General features: G+C 39.4%; 1 protein-coding gene across 1 annotated transcript in view; it reads right to left on the minus strand.

The window, feature by feature from the left end:
* Window positions 1-21,264, minus strand: part of dhx15 (DEAH (Asp-Glu-Ala-His) box helicase 15) — a 50,548-nt gene extending 29,284 nt beyond the window's left edge. The window contains exons 1-5 of the mRNA XM_012864942.3: window positions 21,095-21,264; window positions 17,794-18,109; window positions 15,532-15,725; window positions 11,251-11,410; window positions 9,452-9,670 (exon numbers count right to left, since the gene is read on the minus strand). Coding sequence (XP_012720396.2) covers window positions 9,452-9,670; window positions 11,251-11,410; window positions 15,532-15,725; window positions 17,794-18,109; window positions 21,095-21,099 — 894 coding nt within the window. The 5' untranslated portion in view covers window positions 21,100-21,264. The remainder of the gene's footprint in view (window positions 1-9,451; window positions 9,671-11,250; window positions 11,411-15,531; window positions 15,726-17,793; window positions 18,110-21,094) is intronic.
* Window positions 21,265-25,245: the final 3,981 nt, after the last annotated feature.

Here is a 25,245-nt window from a genome sequence, read left to right on the forward strand (position 1 = left end):
ACCCGCAATAAATGAGAATCAATGAGAATACTTGAGGTTCGCACTTTACAGACAACCTCCATCCAAAAGACATAAACTTGAGCTGTTTCACTAGAATAAACGGTTATCTGCATCAGTTGTTCTTGGCAGGCTGGATTCAAACACGCTCCTGTTTTATTTCTAAGAAATCATGTAAGAATCCAATGAAACGGATCCAAGTTTGGCGTTTTAAACAGTGAAGAGGTGCAAGGCATGTGCAAAAGTCTTGCGAGACACCGGACTTCAACGCTTCGAGATGTAACAATATATAGCGTAAACCTAGGGTTTTAGCCCATTTATTAAAATCCCCGTTTTCAAGGCAAACCCTTCACACGCCGTCATATGGCAGTGTTTTAGTTTCAATTGCCAAAAAGAACATAGAAAAAGCTATGGGGGCTGAGTTTTGCATGGTTGCAGGGCTGGTTGAAGGCTGCTTACATCGCGGGTAATTTTTGGTCGCTGCAATAACAACACCCCGTGTCCTTAAAAAATGCAACAAATGAATTATCCCTGAACATTTCCAGAAAGGATCTACAGTGGAACTAATTTATCATGTAAATGTCATATAAAACACAATACGAAAAAAAAAATATGGATGTATTTAAGACTTTTTAAGGCCCTAAGATTAAGAAGATTAAAATGTAAGACCTTTTTTAATACCTTGCAGAAACCCCGGATTTCCTTTTTTTTTTCCCCCTTCTACTTTCCATCTGGACTGCAAATAGGTTATTAGCCCGGTTTGTCCTCTTGTTCATCAAATCAAGTCGTGCCCCTCCGAATGGCCGTGTGCCTCTTAATCAACACGCTGACACGTGGAAAAAAAAAAAAACGCTAAATCTGAATGGATCGGCAAAATTAGCCCCGGTATTAATAGCCTATCAAGCTTCTGGATGCAGCAGCTGCCACTGGGAAAAAAATAAATAAATAAAATAAATAAATAAATAACCTCTTTGCCAAAGCGCTGGAGGCAAGCTGGCTGTCGGTCCTCGAGGGATTCGAAGACAAAGTGTGTGCGGCGCGTGTGTTATTGTGGGTGTATAAAACATTTGTCCAGCGTTGGGAACCCGTCCACCGGCTCTGCCTGTGACCCCAGAAGCAACTATCTAACTAGCCAAGCGAAAGTAGCAACACATTCGGGGCACCCTTCTTGATGAGCAAACAGCCCCCCCCCCCTCCTCCTCCTCTTCCACCCCATAAATCCTCCTGTTTTTTGATGTTAGCTGCTGAGGGGGAAAGCTTAAATATTAGGACTTATCTGCTCTCGACAGCTGTGATAAGTTTCAACTTTCTCATTTGTGGCTGGCGCCTCGCTTCTGTTTGTTTGTGGAAGCCAAATATCTCTGAGAGAAAAAAAAAACGGCGGAGGAGAGAGAGATATACGTGGTCGTTTGCGCTCGCTTCCCCTTCTGACATGAATTAAACAGTCAGATAAAAAGAATCTATGGCTTTGCCATGGATCTGCCTCCGAATCATTAGTCTACATCAAAGTTGCTGGGAGACTGAAGAGGTTAAGAAGCGCTTGAGGGGCACGCTGCTGCACCCTTTGAACAGCCATCTCTGCCAGACCTACAACACATTAACTTCTTTAACCCAATTAGGAGAGGGTGATAATGAACTCGCCATGGGAGTGCTCTCCGTTATGCCTGAGCTTTACGCGGCATGGGGCGTTGGAATATAAATCAACAAATTACATCTAACCAAAAACGGAAAAAAAAAAAAAGAAAAAAAAAAAGAAAATCTTTAACACTTCGCTGCAAATATCGTGGACTTTTTTTTTTTTCCCCAGTTAGTCAGGGGAGAGACGATCAATGTTTCAGCTGGGATCCCACTTATTCTAAAATCAATTACCAATCCTCAAAGGAGACCACTTCAAACACTACGCCGCCCAATGACTTGATCTTGTTTGTAACAAGCCGCATATCGATCCTGCTTTGACAAATTAATACTGACGTAGGTGTTCCACAACAGCCAGTCTGGTGTCAAATGCCAGATAATTACTGGTAATAAACAACCGGCGAGCGAATGTGACGGGGGGGAAGTCAGAGCGACGTGGCATCGTCTGAGTGTGCAATGTTTAAACATCACAGTGATCGAGCTTCTTTTAAAGAAGCCTTCATCGGATCCCTGCTAAATCTAGAACATAATTCGCCTTTTTGCATGCCTCAATAATCAGGGTTTATCATACATTGGAGATCTGATTACCTCATATATTCCCAATAGAGCACTTTCCTCTCAGACTGCAGGGCCACTGGTGGTTCTCCTAGAGTTTCTCAAAATAGACTGGGAGGCAAATCTCTTAGATATCAGGCTCCTCTCCGATGGAACCAGCTCCCACGTTCTGCCCATGAGGCAAGACACCGTGTCGACATTTAAGACTAGGCTTAACACTTTCCTTTTTCATAAAGCTTATAGTGAGAGTGGCTTTAGTTGTCCTAAACCAACTCTGTAGTTATGCTGCTACGGTTTAGGCTGCTGGAGGACATACTGACCACTTGTTCTCACTCGACTACTTTCTCCTACTACTCTCCATTTATGTATTATCCACAATTATTGCTGGCATTCGCTTTTTCTTTTCACAGAAGTTAGACCTGGCCTGGTGTTTAGCACACAGTCTTCTAGTGTTTTACCGCCTCTCTCCTAGACAATGCCAACAGGAAGATACTGCTGCGACTAACTATTTTGTGTGCCTGTGTATGCACTGTGATGAATTTAAAACGTATACCCAAATCTCAGCAGCGTGTTCAACACAGCCGATCTTAACATATTGATTTATAGACTGGAAAAAGTAGATGACATTTGACTAAAACACATCTGATCAAACAAAGATCACAATGTGCGGTTCCTCGGGGCTACATTCTTGGTCCAATTTAATTCAGCATCCATATGATCATCCTATACCATAGATCAGGGGTGTCAAACATACGGCCCGAACAATTTAGTCCGGCCCTGTGGCTAAATGCATTATCATTATTAAAAAAAATTATATATATATATATATATATATATATATATATATATATATATATATATATATATATATATATATATATATATATATATATATATATATATATATATATATATTTATTTATTTTTATTTTTATTTTTTTATTTTATTTATTTTTTCCAGTGTCCTGTCTGGCAATGTGGCAATAAGATGCCACAAAGAGCTCATCAGATTTGACTTTCACAAGTGGACAAGATAAAAGGAAGAGAATGATAAAACAATTATTGAAAAAAACATGTACTTCGTTTAATTGAAAATATGCAGTTCCTATATTGTCCACGAGGTGTTTTTTAATTATCAGATTAAGCTTCAGGTGTGGAAAAATTCTAATAATTTCTTAATTTTTATCTGTTTGATGTATTTTGTCATGCAGGACAGTGTTTTTAAGTTCCAAAAAATGTGAATAAATGTTTTTCAACATTGTACAATCACTGTGATCAGTTCTTATGCATAATGCACAAGTAAATGTTTAACTGAGTAAAAGTATTGTTGAAATTGCACATACTTTTCTTAAAAACACTGAGGTTATTCATAATATATTGTGTAAAAGTGAAATTAACTTAATATAAAAATCAACAACAAGTCCACATTTATTAGTTCTATTTAATCTTGCAATGAGTTAATTCGTGTGGCCCTCTTGAGATCAGATTAAGCTGAATGCGGCCCCTCAACCAAAATGAGTTTGACACTCCTGCCATAGATTATGGGGTCCCTCAAAATCTCTCTCAAGATGTATGCTGATGGCACCTAACTTTACAATTTTTGCGTCACAACATGACCACAGTCCATTAGTCACTAAGGCTACGTTCACACTGCAGGTCTTGATGCACAATGCCATTTGTTTGTTGAAATCTGATTGTTTATTTTTTAGGTGGCCCTTTATACTACTGTTAAATGCTACCGCCATCAGACTTCTGTCTGAACGGTTCAAGACCGCAAATCGACCCGCAAGCGCAGATAACAAAAGGAGACGTCACACAGCAGCGTGCTGATTACAGAAATAATGGTGAATGTAGGGCTGGACGATATAGAAAAATAGCATATCGATATCGATAAACATCAAAAAATTCAAAACATATGTAAGTGCAGTCCTGGCCATTTTATGCTGTCACTTAGTGACCTATTTTTAGATAAAGACACAAATACTGAATTCAAACTTAATTTATTCAGCCAACTTTTTAGCAAAACTGCAAGCTTAAAAAAAAAAAAAAAAAAAAAAAAAAAAAGAATGCATGCTTTCTGAACTCTTTGAAGGGGATGGAGCGTTCCTGGGTCTGTGTTTGTTATTGATTGGGAGGAGGTAGTGACAGTAGTATTGGCCTTACTTGATAGACTGGAATACAAAAGGAAGGAAAACGATGTTTCTTTTATTGAACATTTTATTTACCCTTTTTTTCTATCGCACCACACATTTATTGATCGATATATATCATTATTGAATTATAGTCCAGCCCTAGGTGAATGTAATTGTTTCCAGAGTGTTCAATAACAAAAACCCGAAAAAAAATTAAACAAAACACAGTTACTGGCCAGTGTCTCTCCTTGTTATTATTAAAAAGCTGTTGAGCAACGCAATCCTGACAATATCAAGACCACATCAGAGCAAGACGAAATAAGGCAACAGGAAGGCAGCACAGCTATTAACAATGCCACTATTGTGTGTGGATGTGTAGTAAGAGCCAGGAGAGTGACACAAAAGACGGATAAAATGACACATGAACGATCTGAAAAGTATCTGATACTTATCCAAATTAGTACCACATATGGAAGTGCCATTGAATTGGGCCGTTCACACTGCCATGAAAAAGACGGATAGAAGTCTCATTTGGGGAAAAGAGATCAGTTTTGGGTCGCATTTCCCTGCCGTGTGAACGTAGCCTAAGACAGTGTGTTCATAATATCCATCAGTGGGTTTGTATTTTCTCTAACTTAATGCAAATAAAACAAAGGTAACTGTTTTGGCAACAAACATGAAAGGTTAGAGACTTTACTAGACCACAAAGCATAAAAAAAAATCTAGTTGCATTTATCTACTTAGATCTAAAGTTCAAAATCCAATAAATACTTTATTTTCAATAAAGCATTGTGGCAGTGTCTTTACAAGCCTCTATAAAATAAAATCATCAGGCAGCTGTAGCTCATCCTAAATGCTGTTTCCAGAGTCCTGACCAACAACATTGAAGTAGATCATATGTTTTGAACTGCACTAGCTCCCAGTTTGTAAAAAGGATTGTTTTAAAAATGTTCTGTAAGGATCTGTGAGCCACAAAGGAGCTTCGGGCCTCGTCAGGTATGAACCTCGTAGAAAGTGTCGTCATACACTCCAAAAAGGCAACTAAAGTACATCAAATTTTCTTGAAATGGGCGTTTTTGTCCTTGATTTGAGCAATTAAACAAGATTGTCTGCCATTGGAATGAGTATTTTTACTCCTAAAATAAGATAATTAGATATATTCACTTGAAATAAGATGATGGAGATGAGATTTTCCTATTTTAAGTGCAAAAATTGTATTCCATTGGCAGATCATCTTATTTATCTGCTCAAATCAAATGCAAATACACTGATTTCAAGAAAATTTGACTTACTTTTAGTTATTTTTACAGTATAGACAGTAGACATGCTTATTTATTATTCCCAGGACAAGAACTACACGACCGGCACGTGGTCCCTATGCTCTTCAGGTCTGAAATGAGCTCCCTGAAAAACCCTGTGATGTCCAGATAACAGCGGTTTCCATTAAATCAGGACTGAAAACAGTACTATTTGCTAAAGCTTTCCAATAAAGGTCAAATATTACTTTATCAGCTAGTCTTAAATTTATATTTTAACTTTTTATGTAATGCTTGAATTAACTGCATACTTTCAATGCAATTCTGGATTTCATGGTAATTTTCTTCCCTTCTATTGTTGTATTTCGCTGCAAAGCACCTTGAATAACAGTATGCCGGAATGGTACTACAGAAATAAACTTGCCTTGCTGAATCACCCAAAATTTAGTCCAAGTTGTACATCTATCTCCACCAAAGACGACGGCCAATACAACCACTTTTGATTAAATGTTCCCCAACAGCAGTTTGTCAAAGAGCTGAGAAACTAATCATGGCAGCAAAAGGCTCCGCTGGATCCGACAGGCTTCTCCTCTCCACTGATCAGGAGATTGAGACATTTGTTGGTGCTTTTCTGCGTGTGTGTGTGTCCACCCGGCTGTGACCAAATTCATCACTTTGGGCATGGACCCTGCCCTCCATTACACATCAGTGGACGACATTTGCAGGAGGGTGGGGGGGGAAATAATGACTTAATTTCAGAGATTTGTAGAAAGGTTGGAATCTGGGTCACTTGTCTTCTTTTTTTTTTTTTCACATTTGCAGCACAAATCCTGATGATTCCCAAAGCGCCGGAGTCACAGACAGCTCAGTCATCTATTCATCCAAGGATTAGAGATTTTCTTTCAAATTTGCCTATTTCAGTTTTCATGGACGCCGCTAACATTGAGGATCCATCGCGGTGAAAGTAAGCACACCTTTTAATTAGAAGGTTTTACCAATTAGGACATTTCTGAACAGTCCAAACTCTATCATCCTAAAAATAAAATAGTTTACTTTTACCGAGGACAATCTATTGAAGACATGAATGAAATCTATTTAGTAAATGTCTATGAAATTCACCTCCAGGTCAAATTGTAGGATGCTAACTAAAGTATAACAAATTTACACACCAGACTCTATGGCCCCCGGTACGGCTGATCGATTATTGTCAGGAAAGCACATTAGGAGAAGAGCCGGATCTTTTTAAAGAGGGGAAAAGAAGACAAAACTTTGATTTGCAAAGCTGAATCCAAACAAACCGAAAACCTTCTGGAACAAAGTCATTTGGACAAACGGGCCAAAAAAATGGGGAAGGTTTGGCCAAAACTCAGGGTGTTATGAACAGGGGCTTAAAAAATGAGTCCAGAAAACGTCAGCGCATTTTAGTCCGACTTTATATGACAGCCCATGTAAAGTCACACAAATTGGTGAACTGGAAGAAAAATGTTTTTAAAAGAAGGTGCTCTGATCAGACCAGCAAAAATGTAAGTTATTGGCACATAGACATACCGCTACGTGTGCTGGACAACTAACATGATAGCATGGTAGCTCGGAGCACCATGCTCTGCTTAGCAAGGACGGAGAAGCTGGTAAGAGTCACTGGGAGGAAAGCTGGTAAAGGGGTGATAAATAAAACGTGAAACTGAATATAAATGCACTACAAATTCAGATTTGTATTAGTAAACTCTTAAAAAATAACCAACCTGTTCCTTCTACCTCTCTATGTTGCTTTTTTTACTAAGCATTGGTCTATCACATACAACTCCGACAAACTATACTGAACTTTCAAGGGGTAAGAACACTTTTGTAAGAAATGGTTTGCTGAGACAACCTCCACAAAATATAAGCACAAATGTATTTAGAAATCTTTCAAGCCTTCTGAAGCAGACTACCCATAAGATGCATAACGGAGGTGAAGCTGCACTTCTTCCGAGTAACGCACAGCAACTCCGATTGCTTTTGCTTCAAAATCCGCACCTGTAACATGGTAATCACTGTAATTTTTACAGAAGGGAAATCCAACTTGTTAAGATCATTTAACCTTCCATTTCCTCTGTAAGAGTAACTGTTAACGCCGTGCATAAACTATGCCCCATAAAACCTCAATGAACTGAAGCAACGCATAAAGACGGAGCCAAATTCCCATCAAACAAAGTGAGAGGCTGATAAGGTCACATAGAAGGTAAACACATGTAGGATACTTACTTACACGTATTATACACTATATAACCCTTCTGGATTTTGGTTTGTTTTTTTATTTTAAGTACAATTTTAAGTACATTGTAATGATGAGTTATAGTAAAAAAACAAACAAACACTTGTTTCTTTTTACACTATGATGCATCCACTTTTAAACTAAAATAGGGTGTACATTATGCAAGCAGAGTATCTGTGTGTGTATATATATATATATATATATATATATATATATTGTTATTGCAGTATCAGTGTGTCCATTGCTAATACTGCATAGGACTGGACTGCAGGAGTGTTGCACTAATGCAGGGATCACCAACCTTTGGACTAGAACAGTCAGCGCTCACCTTAACTTTATGTAATATAAACATGTTTTAAGTTTTTTTAATTCATTTTAAATCTATGTAAATACAAGTATGATTAAAAAGGAAGAGCAACTAAATAAAATAACATTTTAGATGCCTCTCACTGGAGGGTTATGCTATTTTGTGAACAGGCTTGAGGACACCATGTTGGTGAGCCCTAATCTAATGTTTCAGATGTCATGAATTCATTCTTGAGATCCAACGTTCATCCAATATTTAGCCTGTTGGAGGGTCCATGCAAGGAAGGAAGGAAGGAAATAAGGAAGTAAAGGCGGAAGGGAGGGAAGGAAGTAAAAAAGGAGGAGAGAAAGAAGAAAGGTAGGAAAGAAGGAAGGAAGGAAAGGCGGAAGGGAGGGAAGGAAGTAAAAAAGGAGGAGAGAAGGAAGGAAGGAAGGAAGGAAGGAAGGAAGGAAGGAAGGAAGGAAGGAAGGAAGGAAGGAAGGAAGGAAGGAAGAAAGCTAGGAAGGAATGAAGTAAAGATGGAAGAAAGTAAAAAAGAAGGAGATGAGGGAAGGAAGGATGGAAAAAAGGAGGTGAGAAGGAGACATGGGGGGAAGGAAGGAAGGAAGGAAGGAAGGAAGGAAGGAAGGAAGGAAGGAAGGAAGGAAGGAAGGAAGGAAGGAAGGAAGGAAGGAAGGAAGGAAGGAAAAAAAATAAAAAAGGAAGGAAGAAAGCTAGGAAGGAATGAAGTAAAGACGGAAAAAAGTAAAAAAGGAGGAGAGAAGGAGGGAAGGAAGGATGGAAAAAAGGAGGTGAGAAGGAGACATGGGGGGAAGGAAGGAAGGAAGGAAAAAATTAAAAAAGGGAAAGAAAGCTAGGAAGGAATGAAGTAAAGACGGAAGAAAGTAAAAAAGGAGGAGAGAAGGAGGGAAGGAAGGATGGAGAAAAGGAGGTGAGAAGGAAGGAAGGAAGGAAGGAAGGAAGGAACGAACGAAGGAAGGAACGAACAAAGGAAGGGTTGGATATGGGAAAAGAAGGTGAAGGCCAGGGAGGAAAGAGGAAAAGAAGAAAAGCGGGAGGTAGGGACGAAGCAAGGAAGGAGGACAGAGAGCGGGAAGCCAGGAGGGAGGAAAAGAAGGAAGGTGAGAGGTAGGGAAGGAAGCAAGGGAGGAAGAGGGAGGGAGGAAGAAAGATAGGAAGATAGGAAGTAAAGAAAGAAGGAAGTGAGGGAAGGAAGTAAAGAAGGAGGAAGAGAAGAAGAAGGGAGGGTTAGGAAGGAAGGAAGGATCTTTTTTCTAAACATGAAGCACTTGTCCACACGCTGCGGGGGACGTACCTCTTGCCCAGTGAGGAAGAGCAGAATGTCGCCCTCATCGTCCTCGCACATGTGGATCTGGATGACGGCGCGGATGGCCGCCTCCAGGTAGTCTCGCTCTGGCTGCGGTGTGTAAAAGATCTCCACGGGGTGCGTGCGTCCGGGGACGGTCAGCAGCGGGCAGTTGTCCAAATAGACCTGGAACTTCCCGGCATCCAGCGTCGCGCTCATGACAATGACCTGCAGAGGAAGAGGAGGTCTGTGAGGCGCGCTGTGCCCACGCACAGAGGACAAGAAACATGTCGATTTCTAAACAGGGTTCCTACAGCATAAGGCAAGTTAAATTAAAGACTTTTTAAGACTTTTTAATGCCACTTGAAATAAAAAGTTAAGACCAACTTCACGATAAACAAGATAAACCTGGTTGCGACATAAACATAAACCATTACTTTCTGGCCCAGTAGACATGTTTAAAATTTTGAAAAACATTCCATATAGGAAGAAAGCTTAAAAACACACAAATTACAGATATATTTTTAACAGCTACTGAACTGAATTCACAAACTTTGTTTTGTTCCCTACTAAAATAAACTATAAATCAGTTTTAAAAACCACAACATAACTCTTATACGCAGCTATGGTCCGGCCGCAACAGTTTTTATTGGTTCCGCTATCAGGACGGAACCAATAATAGTTACATTGAGCCGTTCAGTAAATTTAAAAAATACATAATTGTGTCAATTATTTTACTGTTTGGTAAGGATTACAAAAATAAAATCCTATTTATGACCTGGTAACAATTTTAAGACCTAAGAAAGATTGATTTAAGACATTTTAATGCCAATTAAGGCCTTAGTTTTATATTACAGAATTCAATGCCTTCTAAGACTTTTTAAGGATCTGCGGGAACCCTGCTAAAATAGTTTCGTGCCGATTATGGATAAGGACGAGTCCTAAGCAGGCAAGGGTGGAATTAAAGCCGTGATTGATGCGTCTACATCCTTTTTCGGCATGAATGATGTCACCATTTTTAATTTTGAAAGAGAGCCCTGGCACGGAAACTAATACGGTGTCTATAATGTACATTTTAGCATGGCGCTCCAAGTAAGTGACCTACAAAGATCTATGACGGTCCTTGTTCCTGTAGCTGGGTACAGGCTGTTCTTAGACTGCGTGCATTAGGATTCTGAAGGGAAGCGCTTCCCCCCCGTTTTCAATCTCTAATATTTTTCAGGGGCCAGCGTCTCTGCATTTCGTTTTTTACGCTCCGCGAGACATCCTAATTGCTCTTAATCAAGGCAAATTAAACTTTCAAATTTGGTGAGCGATAGGGATGAGGGAGATAAGGGGGGAGCGTGCGGATGATCATTCCCAATAACCTAGACCTCATTTAACAGTCTGCGAACAACAATCTAACCTCTGATTTTCCTCCGACAAACCACTAGTCATTATCCATCTGCTTTATGAAAACGATATCTGGCACACTCCGGGCCATAAAACTTCTGCCTGCCTTTTTACGATCGGCCCATCGACACAGACAGTTGCTGTTTTCCTCCCGGTCCGCTGGCTGAAAACGGTTGGGGTGACTTGCCATGCCGGCGCTGAATCTGAAAGCTGCTTTTCTCTTTAGACTCCGCGAGTAAAAAGAAACAGAAAACGGAGGAACCAGCCTGAGAGGGAGGCGATGTTTAGGGCTGCAATGTGGTTTTACGAGAACTGAACTCCAAAACATTTGTAGGTTAACTAAAGGTTACATCTGTAAAGTAAATTTGCAAGCTGTAAACGGTGAAATCCTGATATTTCTACGAGCTGGGTTCTACCTTGAGGTCGGGCCTCTGGCGGACCACTTCCTTTAGCACCCCCATGAGGATGTCCGTGGCTAATGTGCGTTCGTGGGCCTCGTCCAAAATGATGACGCCGTAGCGCTCCAGCAGGGGGTCGCTCATGGCCTCCCGCAGCAGCATCCCGTCTGTCATGTACCTGCGCAAAAACGGAGGCTTTATCAACACAGACAACTGTTCCGTCCGATGAAAAGCTGCCAAAAACAAAGGGGGGAAAAAACATATGAAGACCAGGGCCGGGCCTTCATCGTATCTTTTTATCCTTATCGTGAAAAATCATGATAAGAACTTGGTTTTGTCTTGACGATAGACTCCAACTAGTTCGGTCTGAAGACCCCCCAAAACTGCTGATATTACCAGGATTGTTATTTTTGCTATTTTTCTCCCCTCCTGGTTTATTGCAGTGGTTCTCAGATGTTTTCTGTTCAGCCACCTTTTGAAGAAGGAACATTTTTGAACCTCTCGCCCCAAAATGGGTCAGAAATGTAACTTTTATCACCTTCTGTTCTAACGCAATAAAGCTGTCGCTCTGAAGATTACCCAGAATCCTTTTTAACATTTCTAACATGCATATGGATTCATTTATAACACAGGGTTCCTACAGCGTAAGGCAAGTTCAATTCAAGACTTTTTAAGACTTTTTAATGCCACTTGAAATAAAAAGTTAAGACCAACTTCACGATAGACAAGATAAACCTGGTTGTGACAACTTCACCCAAATGTTTATTTTAATATAAACCATAACTTTCTGGCTCAGTAAACCTGTTAAAGATTTTGAAAAACATTCCATATAGGAAGAAAGCTAAAAAAAAAACACACAAATTACAGATATATTTTTAACAACTACTGTACTGAATTGACAAACTTTGTTTTGTTCCCTACTAAAATAAACTATAAATCAGTGCCAACTCTTTTTCACAGCTATGGTCCGGCTGCAACACTTTTTATTGGTTCCGCTATCGGGACGAAACCAATAATGGTTACATTGAGCCGTTCGGTAAATTAAAAAATATATAATTGTATCAGTTATTTTACTGTTTGGCAAGGATTACAAAAATAAAATCCTATTTATGACCTGGTAACAATTTTAAGACCTAAGAAAGACTGATTTAAGACATTTTAATGCCAATTAAGGCCTTAGTTTTATATTACAGAATTCAATGCCTTCTAAGACTTTTTAAGGATCCGTAGGAACCCTGTAACATATAAAAATGGTTTCTAACAGCTAGAATGCTTTAACATTAACACACTACCGTATTTTTCAGACTATAAATTGCATTTTTTCGTAGTTTGGCTTACAGTCGGGTGTGACATATATCCAGCATATGACCAACATGAACATGAACCATTACCATCTATAGCCACAAGAGGGCGTTCTAGGCTTGTGAAAACTAGATGCTGCTCCTGTACCGCTTAAAAATGTATTGGAACTTTAACTTATAGACGGCAAAGACTAAACACGTGTTTGTTTGTTGTTTCAGTATCATTCACACAGTGGAGTGTTGCGTGGTGCAGCTCAGAACGCGACAGAACCGCGTTATTGGGCTGTCCGTGAAGCTAACAACAGCTAGCATTAGCTTATGTTATTTGGGTGGTCTACAACTTCGCTGATGTACGTTCAAGAGCTTTACTGACTTTTCTATGTTGCTCTCAAACATCCGTGTTGTAATGTTAGCTCAGCACTGTTACGCTCACGGTCTAATTTCAGCGTAATTTTGGCAACTTTCAGCGTAACGGTCCATTGCGCTGAAATGCGCGGTCGAGAACATTGCTGGTAACTTGTTAGTTGGAGTTGCTGGCTTGTTATGCTAATTTACCACATTTAACCTCTTAGGTATGTTCCATGTTATTCAGCCTGTTGAGGGTGCAATTGATCAAATTGTCTTCATAGATTAAATGCCGATTTTGTTGTCTTGGATTTTGTGAAATAAATTTTAAAATGATACCATTAATAGTTCGGTGTAATTTACATATGTTTCTATTGCCTCTTTATGACGCATTTTCTGACTAGAGCGACTTATAGTCAGAAAAATACAGTTTATAAATATCAACAAAAATATAAATGGCTTTTAGCCCGACTCGTACCTGCAGTCAAAACAAAGGATGTTCACAGACTGTGGATACAGCATGTTCTCTCTCTGGAAAGATGACGCCTTACTTTTAACGATCCATGAACCTTATATGGTTGTACTTTTCATTAATAGTATTAATCATACTACGGACCAAACAGCAGGTACAGACCAAACAGCAGGGGGTGCTGTTGTCATATTTAGAAGGCCTGTATTTTCTGAAAACGCAAGGCTGTTATTGCGACCCCCACCCCTGTAATACCTTCACGTCTCCCCTAGGGGGCGCATCCCACTATTTGAAAAGCACTGGTTTATTGAAAGCATCAATTAATATAATTAAATGAACTTTCTGTGTGCAGTTTGGTGATAAGAATCACACTTCTTTGTGTAACTAGAGCCCCAATGAAACATATTTCGAATTTGGTTTTAATGTATGTCAGATTTTTAAATCTTTTTAAAGGACAATATTTGTCCCTGTAGGGCTATAATTGACACACAGAGGGCCACAGAGTTACCTCCAAGAAGCTGGATATAGTAAATATCGTCATCACAACATTACCACAATATATGGTGATAAAAATTTAAAGTCCATATCGCCCACCACTGATGAAGAAGATTTCCTTTTCAAAGTGCTCGAGGCACTTCTTACTCAAAGTGAGACATCGACAACAAGCAATAAACAGACTAATTTACTCAGTTTAAAGCACCTCTAAAATGTTTGAATAATTATTGGTTAATTAATTATTGCCATATTTCAAGATGTAGACTGAAACTGAAATCTCTCATAAATGAACTTTTCACTATAGGGTTGCAGCAACCAGTCCTCATGGCCAAAAATATTTCCAGTTGAATGATGCTTTGATGTTTCCAATTAAACTTGCTCAACTTTTGCACGGGCGTTTGGCTCCAGGAATTTTTCAGCTCTGTCCAAGTTGCAGTTTTTAAAGTAGTTATGGCAGAAAAAGCATCTGCTTCAGTGTCAACTGAGCAGAGTCCTATGAGTTTTCAAAGCATTTTCACTGATCCAAGGTAATGATTTATGAATGCTGTGTCTGCCTGGGTTAATGTGCAGGGCTGATATTTAACTTGTGTACATGATGTTAGTCCCTATATGAATGTAATTAAGATTTTTATAAATTATTTTAAAATATAATAGGTACTGTAAATGAATACTATCCACACGTAGGCTGTAATGACCGATAATTAGAGATAGTCTCTAGATTTACCTTTGATTTTGCGTTAATAAATGAAATTATCTCTGCTTTTGTTTTCAGTTTCATCTGAAAGGCAGAACATCTGAACTTATTCACATTTAAGCACTTTTTTCTGAACACAAGGATAATAAGTATTTCATCAGACCCCGCCGCGGCCGTCCCGGGTTCGAGTCCCGCGCTGTGGGACCTTTGCCACATGTCTTCCTCCTCTATATCCCACTTCTTGGCAGTCTACTGTCAAATACAGTCCACTAGCACCTAGGGCTGGGCGATAAAACCATTTAATCAATCAATTCGAATTTATAATTTTTTTAAGATTCAATTTTTGGACTTTATTTTGCCAATGCACTCATTGGGCTTCCGTGGAGATAATAGCATGAATCAGAATCAGAAACACTTTAATAATCCCAGAGGGAAATTGCTGTTGATGCAATGCTAAATAGATGTTTAGGAAAATATGTTGTCAAAATATTGTAAATAAGGGACATTTTTTACCATAATATGAGGCATTTTAACTCAATAATTTACCGGTAATTTTTTTTAAGTTAGTTTGAAGTTTTGAACAAGCGAAGTGAAGCCTGCTCTCAGCTCTCTGTGTAAGACAACAAGCAGCAAACATTTTGTTATATTTTCATTGTTTACAGTGCCTCTGCTGCCATCTTGTTTTACAGTCTGTGTTTAGGTGCACTTTGAATTCAGGACAACCTCCAGACAAAAATGCTTGACATAAAAGTAACTTTTTAAAAACTTACATTTGTATACCAAAAAGGAGGAGGGGGGCTATTAAGCGGATTTGGCACAATTAAATCTGACATTTTATTGTCAAGCCATATCACCCAGCCCTACTAGCACCAAAAACAAAAACCTAAGTTGCTTTAGATTAATCTATTATTCAATAAGTTGGGCGACATCCTCAAAGGCAGCCCTATTGTCCTGCAGCTTTGAAGCTTTACAAATTAACTAAGCGTTAAACTTACTTTAATACACTTTTGGCAGAGCTGCAGTCCTCAAACCTGATGGAATAGCCCACCTCCTGCCCCAGCATGACATCCATCTCGTCTGCCACCCTCTGGGCGACGCTCATGGCCGCCACCCTCCTGGGCTGGGTGCAGGCCACCGCTCTCCTCGGTCCTGGCAGCGAACGCATCGCCTCTACACACCACTGTGGGATCTGCAGGACGGCAGAAAAAGCTCGCTGTTTTTCTGGGGTTTAGCAAAAAGAAAAACACATTAAAGCGTCGCCGCTGAGAGTTCATACGCTCACATAAAAAGTCTGCCGTTATTACGGGGAATCTTAATTTTGTTTTTTTTTTACGGTTTACCGTGATCTGCCAAGCTGTTGCACATAAAGTCAACTTCTGGTTGGAACTGGCCCAAAAACAATAACCCAAGCTCACGTTCACAATATTAAGCATACGCCGTGGATGAGTGGTTTTCAGAGTCATAATCGGCCTCTGAAATGTCACATGGTAAGAAGTACAAAATGCCAAAAACAGCAGGTAAAACATTTATCAGATCATTTCTGAATCCACCAGAGAAACTCACCACAAGAGCTTAAAATGATTAAGTTTAGTAAATAGTAAAGCCCCGATCTGTCCATGCAGATTTGACCTGATTCTGATTTCTCTTTGCTGAATTACAAATTACATCAACATACTTTCTTTTTTTCCCTACTCTGAAATTGACTGTTGGACTTTTTTAAAAAAAAGTTGCAGAAACTTTTCCCAAAACCAGCCCAAAGCCACCGAAATGTTTTCTCTGCATCACAAATTAAAAATATTCCCAAGGTATCTAATTTACTCCGTGAACAAGACAGATTCTAGTTCACTAATGTTTCTTTGCTCACATCAATACGTAGAAATTTGCACGTTTAATTGAAATTTAGCATTCAATATTATTACGTTTGCCATAATTACCGTATTTTTCAGACTATAAGGCACACTTAAAATCCTTATATTTTCTCAAAATTGATGGTGCCCCTTATGTATGATTACCGTTGCGCTTACTGACCAATTTTATGTGGGACAAAGCGCTCATAAATCTTTTAAAATGTAGTAAACCAAGTTAGTTAATTCAATATAAAGGTTAAGTTTATTTTAAACCTATGTAGAAACAGGGCAGTGTAGTCCAACTACTCTGTCCTCCCGGCAGAGACGGATAGCTCTCCCTCTCAGGAGAGAACTGTGTACGCGGAGGGGCAGAGTGATATTACACACTTGGGAAGAATATGTAAAGCGCCTTATATTCGGGTGCGCCTTATGTGTGGACAAAGTCACACGTAGACATGTTAATTCACGGTGCGCCTTATGGTCCAAAAATTACGGCAGTGCAGCTGGCCTAACTCAACTGTGTGTATAATTCCTGGAGACCAAACAGAGCGCTACCTCGACTGTGACTGGCGTTAAATATAAAACAGAGCAACTTCAACAGGATGCGTTCCCCTTCATTTCTGCAGCAGCTTTCCTCAAAGCTTCTTAGAATATTTTAGCTTCCTCCGACTTTTAAACAACTCCTTGATTCTTTTCATCCACGCTGAATGGTTAATGTACCCTGGACCGTCACTGCTTAGATAAGGGGCGCTCACGTGACTAGGAAAAAAAAAATCAAGACTTTTAGCTTTCAGCTAAATGGGTCCATCTTTAATCAGATATTACTAGGTTGTAATACCTTATTGGCTTAAGTTGCACGTACGTCACCAGAAAGTAAAATCAATATAATGCAATTTCTTTGGTAGAACTTTGTCTTTTTTTTTTTTTTTTGAGACCCATTTGAGAAAGTATTTGTGTCTGAACTTTCATGCATCAGTAAACTGAAGGTGCATAAAAAAAATAAAAAATATGTAGCTAAATATTCCCAGCACAGATTTTGAAGCGCCGTCAGTGCAGAAAAGCCCCGGCGAACTTCCACCACGCCACTTTGGAGGATAGTTTATATTCATCTCAGGATGAGGCTGAGACTCAGTGATTTACTCTAATCTTCTCCTGCAAATTTAAAAGAAAAAAAAAAAAAAACAAGACAGCCCAGCTTCTTAGCGCACTTAAGATTAGCTGGTAAGTTTATCTAACTGGGAATCCATGCCTAAAACAACCCCATGAAAATACATGAATCATTCATAGTATCAGTATTTTTTTTATTTATGATAACATTAAAGCAATTTGAACGACCCAGAGTAAGGCTCTTATTTACTGTGACACACTGGAGTCAGGGCATCACAAGCCCCCCGCCCCCAATGTCTCTACCTGCGTGGTCTTTCCGGAGCCCGTCTCCCCGACCAGCACCAAGGACTGGTTCTGCATCAGGATTTCTGTAAAGAGATCTCTGTACTCCCAGACCGGGAGCCGCAGCCGTTTCTTCAGGATCTCATAGTAGCGCGGCGTGTGGGGCAGGTTGGTGAAGGGGTTCATCTGCTGCTGCTGCTGCGGCGGCTGCTGCTGCTGGAAGGGAGGCGGAGCCACCAGACCCCAACCGGCTGGGGCCGCCCCTGACGACTTCACGTCTCGCTCCCTGTTCTGGTTCCGACCCCGGTTCCTGTCCCGTTCGCGGTCCCTGTCGCGCCTTGAGGAGGAAGAGGAGGAGGAGGAGGGGAAGAATGAAGTGGGGGATGTATTAAGACACTCCAGTATAAAAAGGAACCACTTCAGCTTTCATTTAGGCCAAAATTAGGGAAACAAACTGGGGACAATTGTTAACCGTCAAGCTCTTCTTTTGTAAAAGAAAGAGAAAAAAAATTAGACGAAAAGGTTACCGCACATTCTTTTTCACGCTATACAAGCACGCAAAAGGTCATGCATGAGCTAATTGCTCGTAGCGTTTTGTCCTTTTTGCCAAAAAAAAAAAAGACCTACTTATCAGCTTCAGAGCACAAGTTGGAAACTTTAAAGTTGTCAAAAAAGCGGTTAAGGGTTGTGCTTTGTGTTGCCTTTTCATTAGATTACAAAAAAAAACCTAAAAAGACTCATTGGGAAATGTTCAAATGACGAATACAACGTGTCACCCGTATCGTTTGATGTCCTGCATGACCTGAACTTAATGCTCAGTTATTGACAGAGAAAAAAAGGTTTAGATAGATAGATAGATAGATAGATAGATAGATAGATAGATAGATAGATAGATAGATAGATAGATAGATAGATAGATAGATAGATAGATAGATAGATAGATAGATAGATAGATAGATAGATAGATAGATAGATAGATAGATATTTTTTTTTTTACCTGCTCAACAACAAGCCTGGCACTTGTATTAAAAAAAGCATCTGCTGTTGTTAAAACAATGACAATAACTCTGTTCTAGGCGGCATTTTGTGCCAGTAAACAGAGCTGAAACATCCCGTCTGATGACCAGTGAAGGGTAGCACCTGTACGACTGACTAAATGTTACAGAAATAACAGAGAAAGGTGCTGCAAACGGTCAGAATGAGGTTTTTACACGGCCTTTGCTGGTCCGAACTACGATGAGATTAAAACTGGAGTAAAAAAAAAGAATGTGGCAAAACAAAAGACAAGTACTTTTTGTTACACCTAACAGCTTCTATGCTTTGAGAAGGGAGATTTGTAAATGAAAATCTACAAGTAAGACATCTTAAAACGGCCCCTGTGCTCGTGGACCAAATAGGCCCTCGTCTTGAACTGCAGTCAGGGTCCCAGGATACACTTTGGACCCCCCTGATGTAAAACAGGACACGGGCCCTTGAGGGCCGATAATGGACCCCCCCCCCTCCCCTGCTAATTATGAACAGGCTTCTGGTGGAAACCCTGAGGAGGTCATGAATTCCCCTGAACCTGGTGTGGGGAGTGGGGGACACCTTGAGATGTCATGTTTCAATGCAAGGCAAGGCAAATTTATTTGTAAAGCACATTTCAGTACAAATACAATGCAAAGTGCTTTACATGATTAAAATGTAGCAAAATAAAACAGAATATAAGCAAGTTGGAATAAAATGTAGAAACAAAATAAATTTAAAAAAAAGTTGGACTACAAACTTAAACTAATGATGTTACAGTAAAACAGTTTAACTAGAACAGTCGAAGGCAATCCTAAACAAATGTTTTAAAACTTGATTTAAAGGAACCCAGGCTTTCAGACTTTTACAGTTTTCTGGAAGTTTGTTCCAGATAAGCGGAGCATAGGAACTAAATGCTGCTTCTCCGTGTTTAGTTCTAGGTATGCAGAGCAGGCTGGAGCAAAAAGACCTTAGTGGTCTGGATGGTTGATACACTGATAACAAGTCTGTGATGTATTTAGGTGCTAAGCCATTCAGGGATTTATAGACTAAAAGAAGTATTTTAAAGTCTATTCTCTGAGATACAGGGAGCCAGTGTAAGGACTTTAGAACTGGGGTGATGTGCTCTACTTTCTCAGTCTTAGTGAGGACGCGGGCAGCAGCGTTCAGGATCAGCTGCAGCTGTCTGATCCACTTTGTAGGCAGACCTGTGAAAACACCGTTGCAGTGATCAATGCGACTAAAAATAAACGCATGGATTAGTTTTTCCAGATCCTGCTGAGACATTAGTCCTTTAATCCTGGACACGTTTCCGTCCTCAGGACGAAAGCTGTGCTCTCCAGTCAACAGATCAGTATTTTAACCTGTGGATGCTGCTTAAAGGCACCGTTTGAAGCAAAGCAACGACTTTCCAAAAAAAGTAAAAAAAAAAAGCAACTGGACTTTTTTTCTGAAGTTTGAAGACGTTTCGCTTCTCATCCAGAAAGCTTTCTCAATTGAAAATGTCTGGAGTAGTGTGGAGTTCCAAGCTTTATATTGTTGCCCAAAAAGGCCTTATTATGGCTTAAATACACCTGGAAATTAAATCGAAACAGGTCCACCTCGGATTGGGACGAGGTTCCTATGCTGGAAAAAAGTCCAGTTTTGTTTTTTAACTTTTTTTATTTTAAATGATCATGACCTGGATGACTGAGAGTCTTCACTAGCATAAAGCAATGACCCTTATCTTAGCCGGGGGGGCAGACACCAGCAGCTACAGCTGATCGGTACCACCAACCTCTGTCTGCCTGGATAATAACGCACATCTAGCTTGGCTCTGAATGAGGAAAAGGTCAGACACGATTTAAAGACACAAGTGTCTGCCAGCCGGAGCGACCTTTCTACTTTAGCTTTAGCTACGTTAGCATGCTAACGCTAATGGCTATATATAAAAAACGCCTCGTAAGTTTGGTTTTACTGATTAAAACACCGCCTGCCAGCTACCTTCGTGCTTTTATACCACAAATATTAAAAGTATCTGCTCGGACCAGCTTGTTAACTTCGCGTATAACCGAGGAGCAGAGGCAGTGCTAGCTTACAGCAACAAACCGGAATCAACACTTGTAGTTTAAGCTAGAAGAGGCTAAAGGGTCACGCCCACCAATTTGAATAATAATATTACTCTAATTCTAAACAATTAGACAAGATGAAGCCTTTATATATTTATTTATTTCGTCCAAAAAAAATAAAAAGCTAATTAATCCATTCGGAGTCGCCACAAAAACAAGAAGAAAAAAAACGCTTGAACTCCGGCTAGCGGGAAACCGGAAACGCTTACCTCATAGTTATTCCTCCTGAACCCGAAAGCTGCGATTCTCCCTGAAAAATCTAATGTTTCGTTAAATCCCAGCGATGGCGGCTTTGAAAGTCTTGCACAGAGCAGGTGCTCCAGTGCAGATGGGCGACGAGGAGGAGCTGCAGAGATGATGCGGGAGGTCTGCTGCATCACCCAGAGGCGGCTCAACGTTTCAGGAGGCCTGGAGCAGAAGTTCATGAGGGGGGCCCCTCTCTCTTTTAGCCCATCGTCCCACTACACCATATTAACAGGGAAAAAAAGGTGTTTTTAATTGAAATAACAATAATTTGTTGTTATTTCTGTTTTGCTCTTTTTTTTTCACAAGTAGAATTAATACTCTCACCATAAACCAATGATACTGCTGTAATTCATTTTAGTGCACTCTTCTTTTAACAAAAAAGTGCAAATAAAATACAAATAAATAATAAATACATGTTTTTTGTTTGTTATTTGCAAATGGTGGAAGAGAATTTCTTGATAAATAAATAAAATTTGGAGATCATTATCATGAATGAGAATCCAAATGCTCCTGTGCGCCCCCTGGTGGTTTGAAGGCTCCAACCGGCCTCTTCCTTCACTTTTTTTCTCAGGCCACCTGGTTGTCTGGATGATGTTGCTGCTAATCAGCACACACACACACACACACACACACACACACACACACACACACACACACACACACACACACACACAGAAAGTTAAAGATACCAAGAAGTCCGGGCTGGCCCCAGTCTGATCAGTGCAAGGTTTTACAGGCTGGATTTCTCTTCTGACCTGTGATGTCCCACTTGCAGTTATTGTACTGGGTGCATACATACAGCTATTTTCAAGCGGATACACTCATCAGTGGTGTAAATCTCAACATTTTGGGCTTTTAATGATTTATATGAGCTCTTCTTTGAAATTGTTGAATGATTGTACAACAAAAAACTGCAGCAATTTGCTAAAAACAACATTTGGGGGTACAAGTTTGAATTTATTGTGGATTTTCTCCACACATAATTATATATACAATCTTAAATGAAAGTGCATTCATGTAAGGCTTTTAATGAGTGGCAATGAAGCTTCCTTAATGTGATTGTTCAACGTAACCCTGCCAAGGCAGGCACAATTGGAGTCAAGTCCCTGCCAACTGAGAAACATGGTGGTGGTGGCATCTTGCTTTGGGTTGGTTTTGCTACTATTGGCGCTGGTGGGTTGCACCAGGTGGAATAATAAAGTAGAAGGAGGGCTTCCAAATACCTCAACATCACCCTAAATTACAATCCAGGCGGATAAAACTAGGCCACAGATGGTTCTTCCACAGGAGGATCCTCCCAAAACACATCAAATGAAACAAATATTAGATGTAGTCTTTGTATACTTTATGTGTGGATCAGATGAATTACCTCCTAAAATTTTGAACCTGTCTTTTTGAACATTGGATTTTTCGTAAACAATTAGCCTTAGCTAAAGATCGGTTCTCAAAAATAATTGAAAAGCTTAAAATTACAATTTATTACTAAATCGAGTCTATATAAATCAATTATGTGACTTCTTATACAACTAAAACCATAATTTCATGAATGACAAAGAAAAAGGTTCAATATGAATAATTGAACGCTGGGAATATTCTTTGTTCTAAAAAATCCACACAAAAAATAACAAAATTTTAACAAATAGATTTAAAAACACCATCTAATATGTAATTAATTTCACAACTTTACATCGTTTATACCACAATTATTCTGGTTGGAAAATAAATCTAGCTTTCGAAAGTCTAAAAAGAAGAGAAAATTAACAGTTTCTCCACTTTAAATTGTGTCTCTGCCCGTGTTACCACATTGTTGCCCAACTATAATCAAACTAATTGCTCGTCTTCACGTTCAGGACACGTCAACATGCACCCTCCAGCAGCTATGGCTACACTAGTGGAGTTAAAGCAAGCTAAACCTTTTCTAAACGATACACGGTAACTTTCAAGGGTGCTGTTCAGATAACTGTGTTAAAAAAAAAACTGTGTTAAAAATGTTTAGCCTTTATTAATTCCTAAAGGCTAAACATTTTTTTTTTTAAACCAGCAATCCAATTTTAGACCAGATCGGATCAAAAAGAATCAATTCTAAATCTTGAGCCTTGGAATCACATCATTCTTGAAAATGTAATCGATACCCAGCCCTACAGATAACATTTTGTTTACTCTAAATGAAAAAATGTTTTGGAAAAGAAATATGTAAAAGAAGCTTATAGGTATTATTTTTTTTAAATAGCGTAAAATCCTCCTTTCGGTGTCTAAAATTATACAGTGACGAATAACCGGTCAAAACAAACAGTCATTGCCATTGACAGATAATTACACAGCTCAGATGCCGCTCACAGGCCGCATAAAGGGGAACAAGTAGTTAATTTCCTTTTGTTGGGAGATTGATGGGGATGATTAAGAAGGAAGTGGGAGTCACAACAAAGTCATCATGCTCTAATATTCACGATATTTTAAGATGCCGTGAATTTCCCAACTTGGAGTCTGTGTCTTTGTCACAGGCCGTTAAATGCATCTCCAATTATCTGTGAAATAGCAGCGGCAGGCAGGCAGGGCTTGCAGTGAACGGATGGATTAGGGACTAATCACATGAATGGAAACTGCAGTTTAAAAAAAGAAGAAGCGGAAAGCAAAGATCCAAATGTTTCATGCTGTTCTATTTCTGAAAGTGTGAACGCTTGCATCTGTTAGGAATAGGGAATACGACCTGCAGCTCATAAGGCCCCAGAAACCGTTTCCGTGTACCCCAGTTCTGATCCCGATAACGTGATTTCACGTCTACTTCTGATAGGATTGTTGTTTGTATCAGTTCTGCATTTTTTTTTTTTTTTTTGCATCAAGATGAAGACCACAAAGAGCTGACTCCAACCATGCAAGGCTTGGTCATGAGTGGCATCAGGATAAAGAGATATTTATTACATGTAAGCCGTTTTGCCTTAAAAGAGTATACCTTAATGTTCGTTATATACAATGCTTCATTTAGTACAAAACGTCTTCAGAGGGCATTTCATTAGATTCTCTGTAAAAGGTGTTTGAGATACGGGCACCTGGACTTTGGCAGGTAATCGCTGTTTGTCTAAATTTGATGAATTTTTCACAGATTATATGGAGACGTTAAGAAAGTTCAATCTTTAGGTCACTTTAGCTGCGTTGTTTTACACGTGGTCTGAGCCCGGGTTTAAGCTGAAGCTCTCTCTGGCTAGGTTTTGGGACATGATTATGCTAAAACCTGAAACCCTTTCAGGGCCAGTCTCGGGTCACTTTCTTGTGACTGCTTTAAAAAAAAAATGATTATTTAATTATTTTCAACATCATCGTTCCCACACTAAAAATAGTGAAACAGCAGTAATCCTGTGCAAAGACTTACAAATGTCCTCATGCCACTCGTGGTTCTTATGCGTTTTATCACATCACAATCACACGCTTCAATGTGATTTATCGTGGTTTTTGCGTGATAGATTAGGGCTGGACGATAATTCAATAACAATATATGTCGATAGATAGATGTATATCGATGATAGAAAAAAAAGGGTCAATAAAAAATTCAATAGAATAACAGTTTTCCTTCCTTTTGTTTTCTAGCCTATCATGTAGGTTAATATTACAGTCATTACATCCTCCCAACCAATCACAAACGCAGACCCAGGAACCTTCATCACCAAGCTCCGCCCCCATTCAAAGACTTCAGAGAGCTCGTTATTTATTTATTTATTTATTTATTGGTAAAAAGAAAAGTTGGTTGAATAAAGGGTTGAGTTTGAATTCAGTGTTTGTGTCTGTATCTAAAAATAGGTCATTAAGCAACAACATAAAATGGTCAGGGCTGCACTTAAACTATATGTTTTGAATTTGTTGATAATAATCAATGTCGATCAATATGATTTCTATTTTATCGATACGCTTTTTTTCTACATCGTCCAGCCCTGTGATAGATTGACACAAACTAACACTTCATTGTGAGGCGGAAGAAACATGATGCAGTGATTTTCAAGATTTTTTTTTTCACAAATAAAAATAGATACACTTTAATCCGACACCTTAAACAAAAATGCACGGCAACAAATTTCAGAAGTGGCCTGATTAGTGACCTGACGTCAGTGGAAACCCAGCTGTT

The sequence above is a fragment of the Fundulus heteroclitus genome, chromosome 14, assembly GCF_011125445.2.
Source record: "Fundulus heteroclitus isolate FHET01 chromosome 14, MU-UCD_Fhet_4.1, whole genome shotgun sequence".
Taxonomy (NCBI): domain Eukaryota; kingdom Metazoa; phylum Chordata; class Actinopteri; order Cyprinodontiformes; family Fundulidae; genus Fundulus; species Fundulus heteroclitus.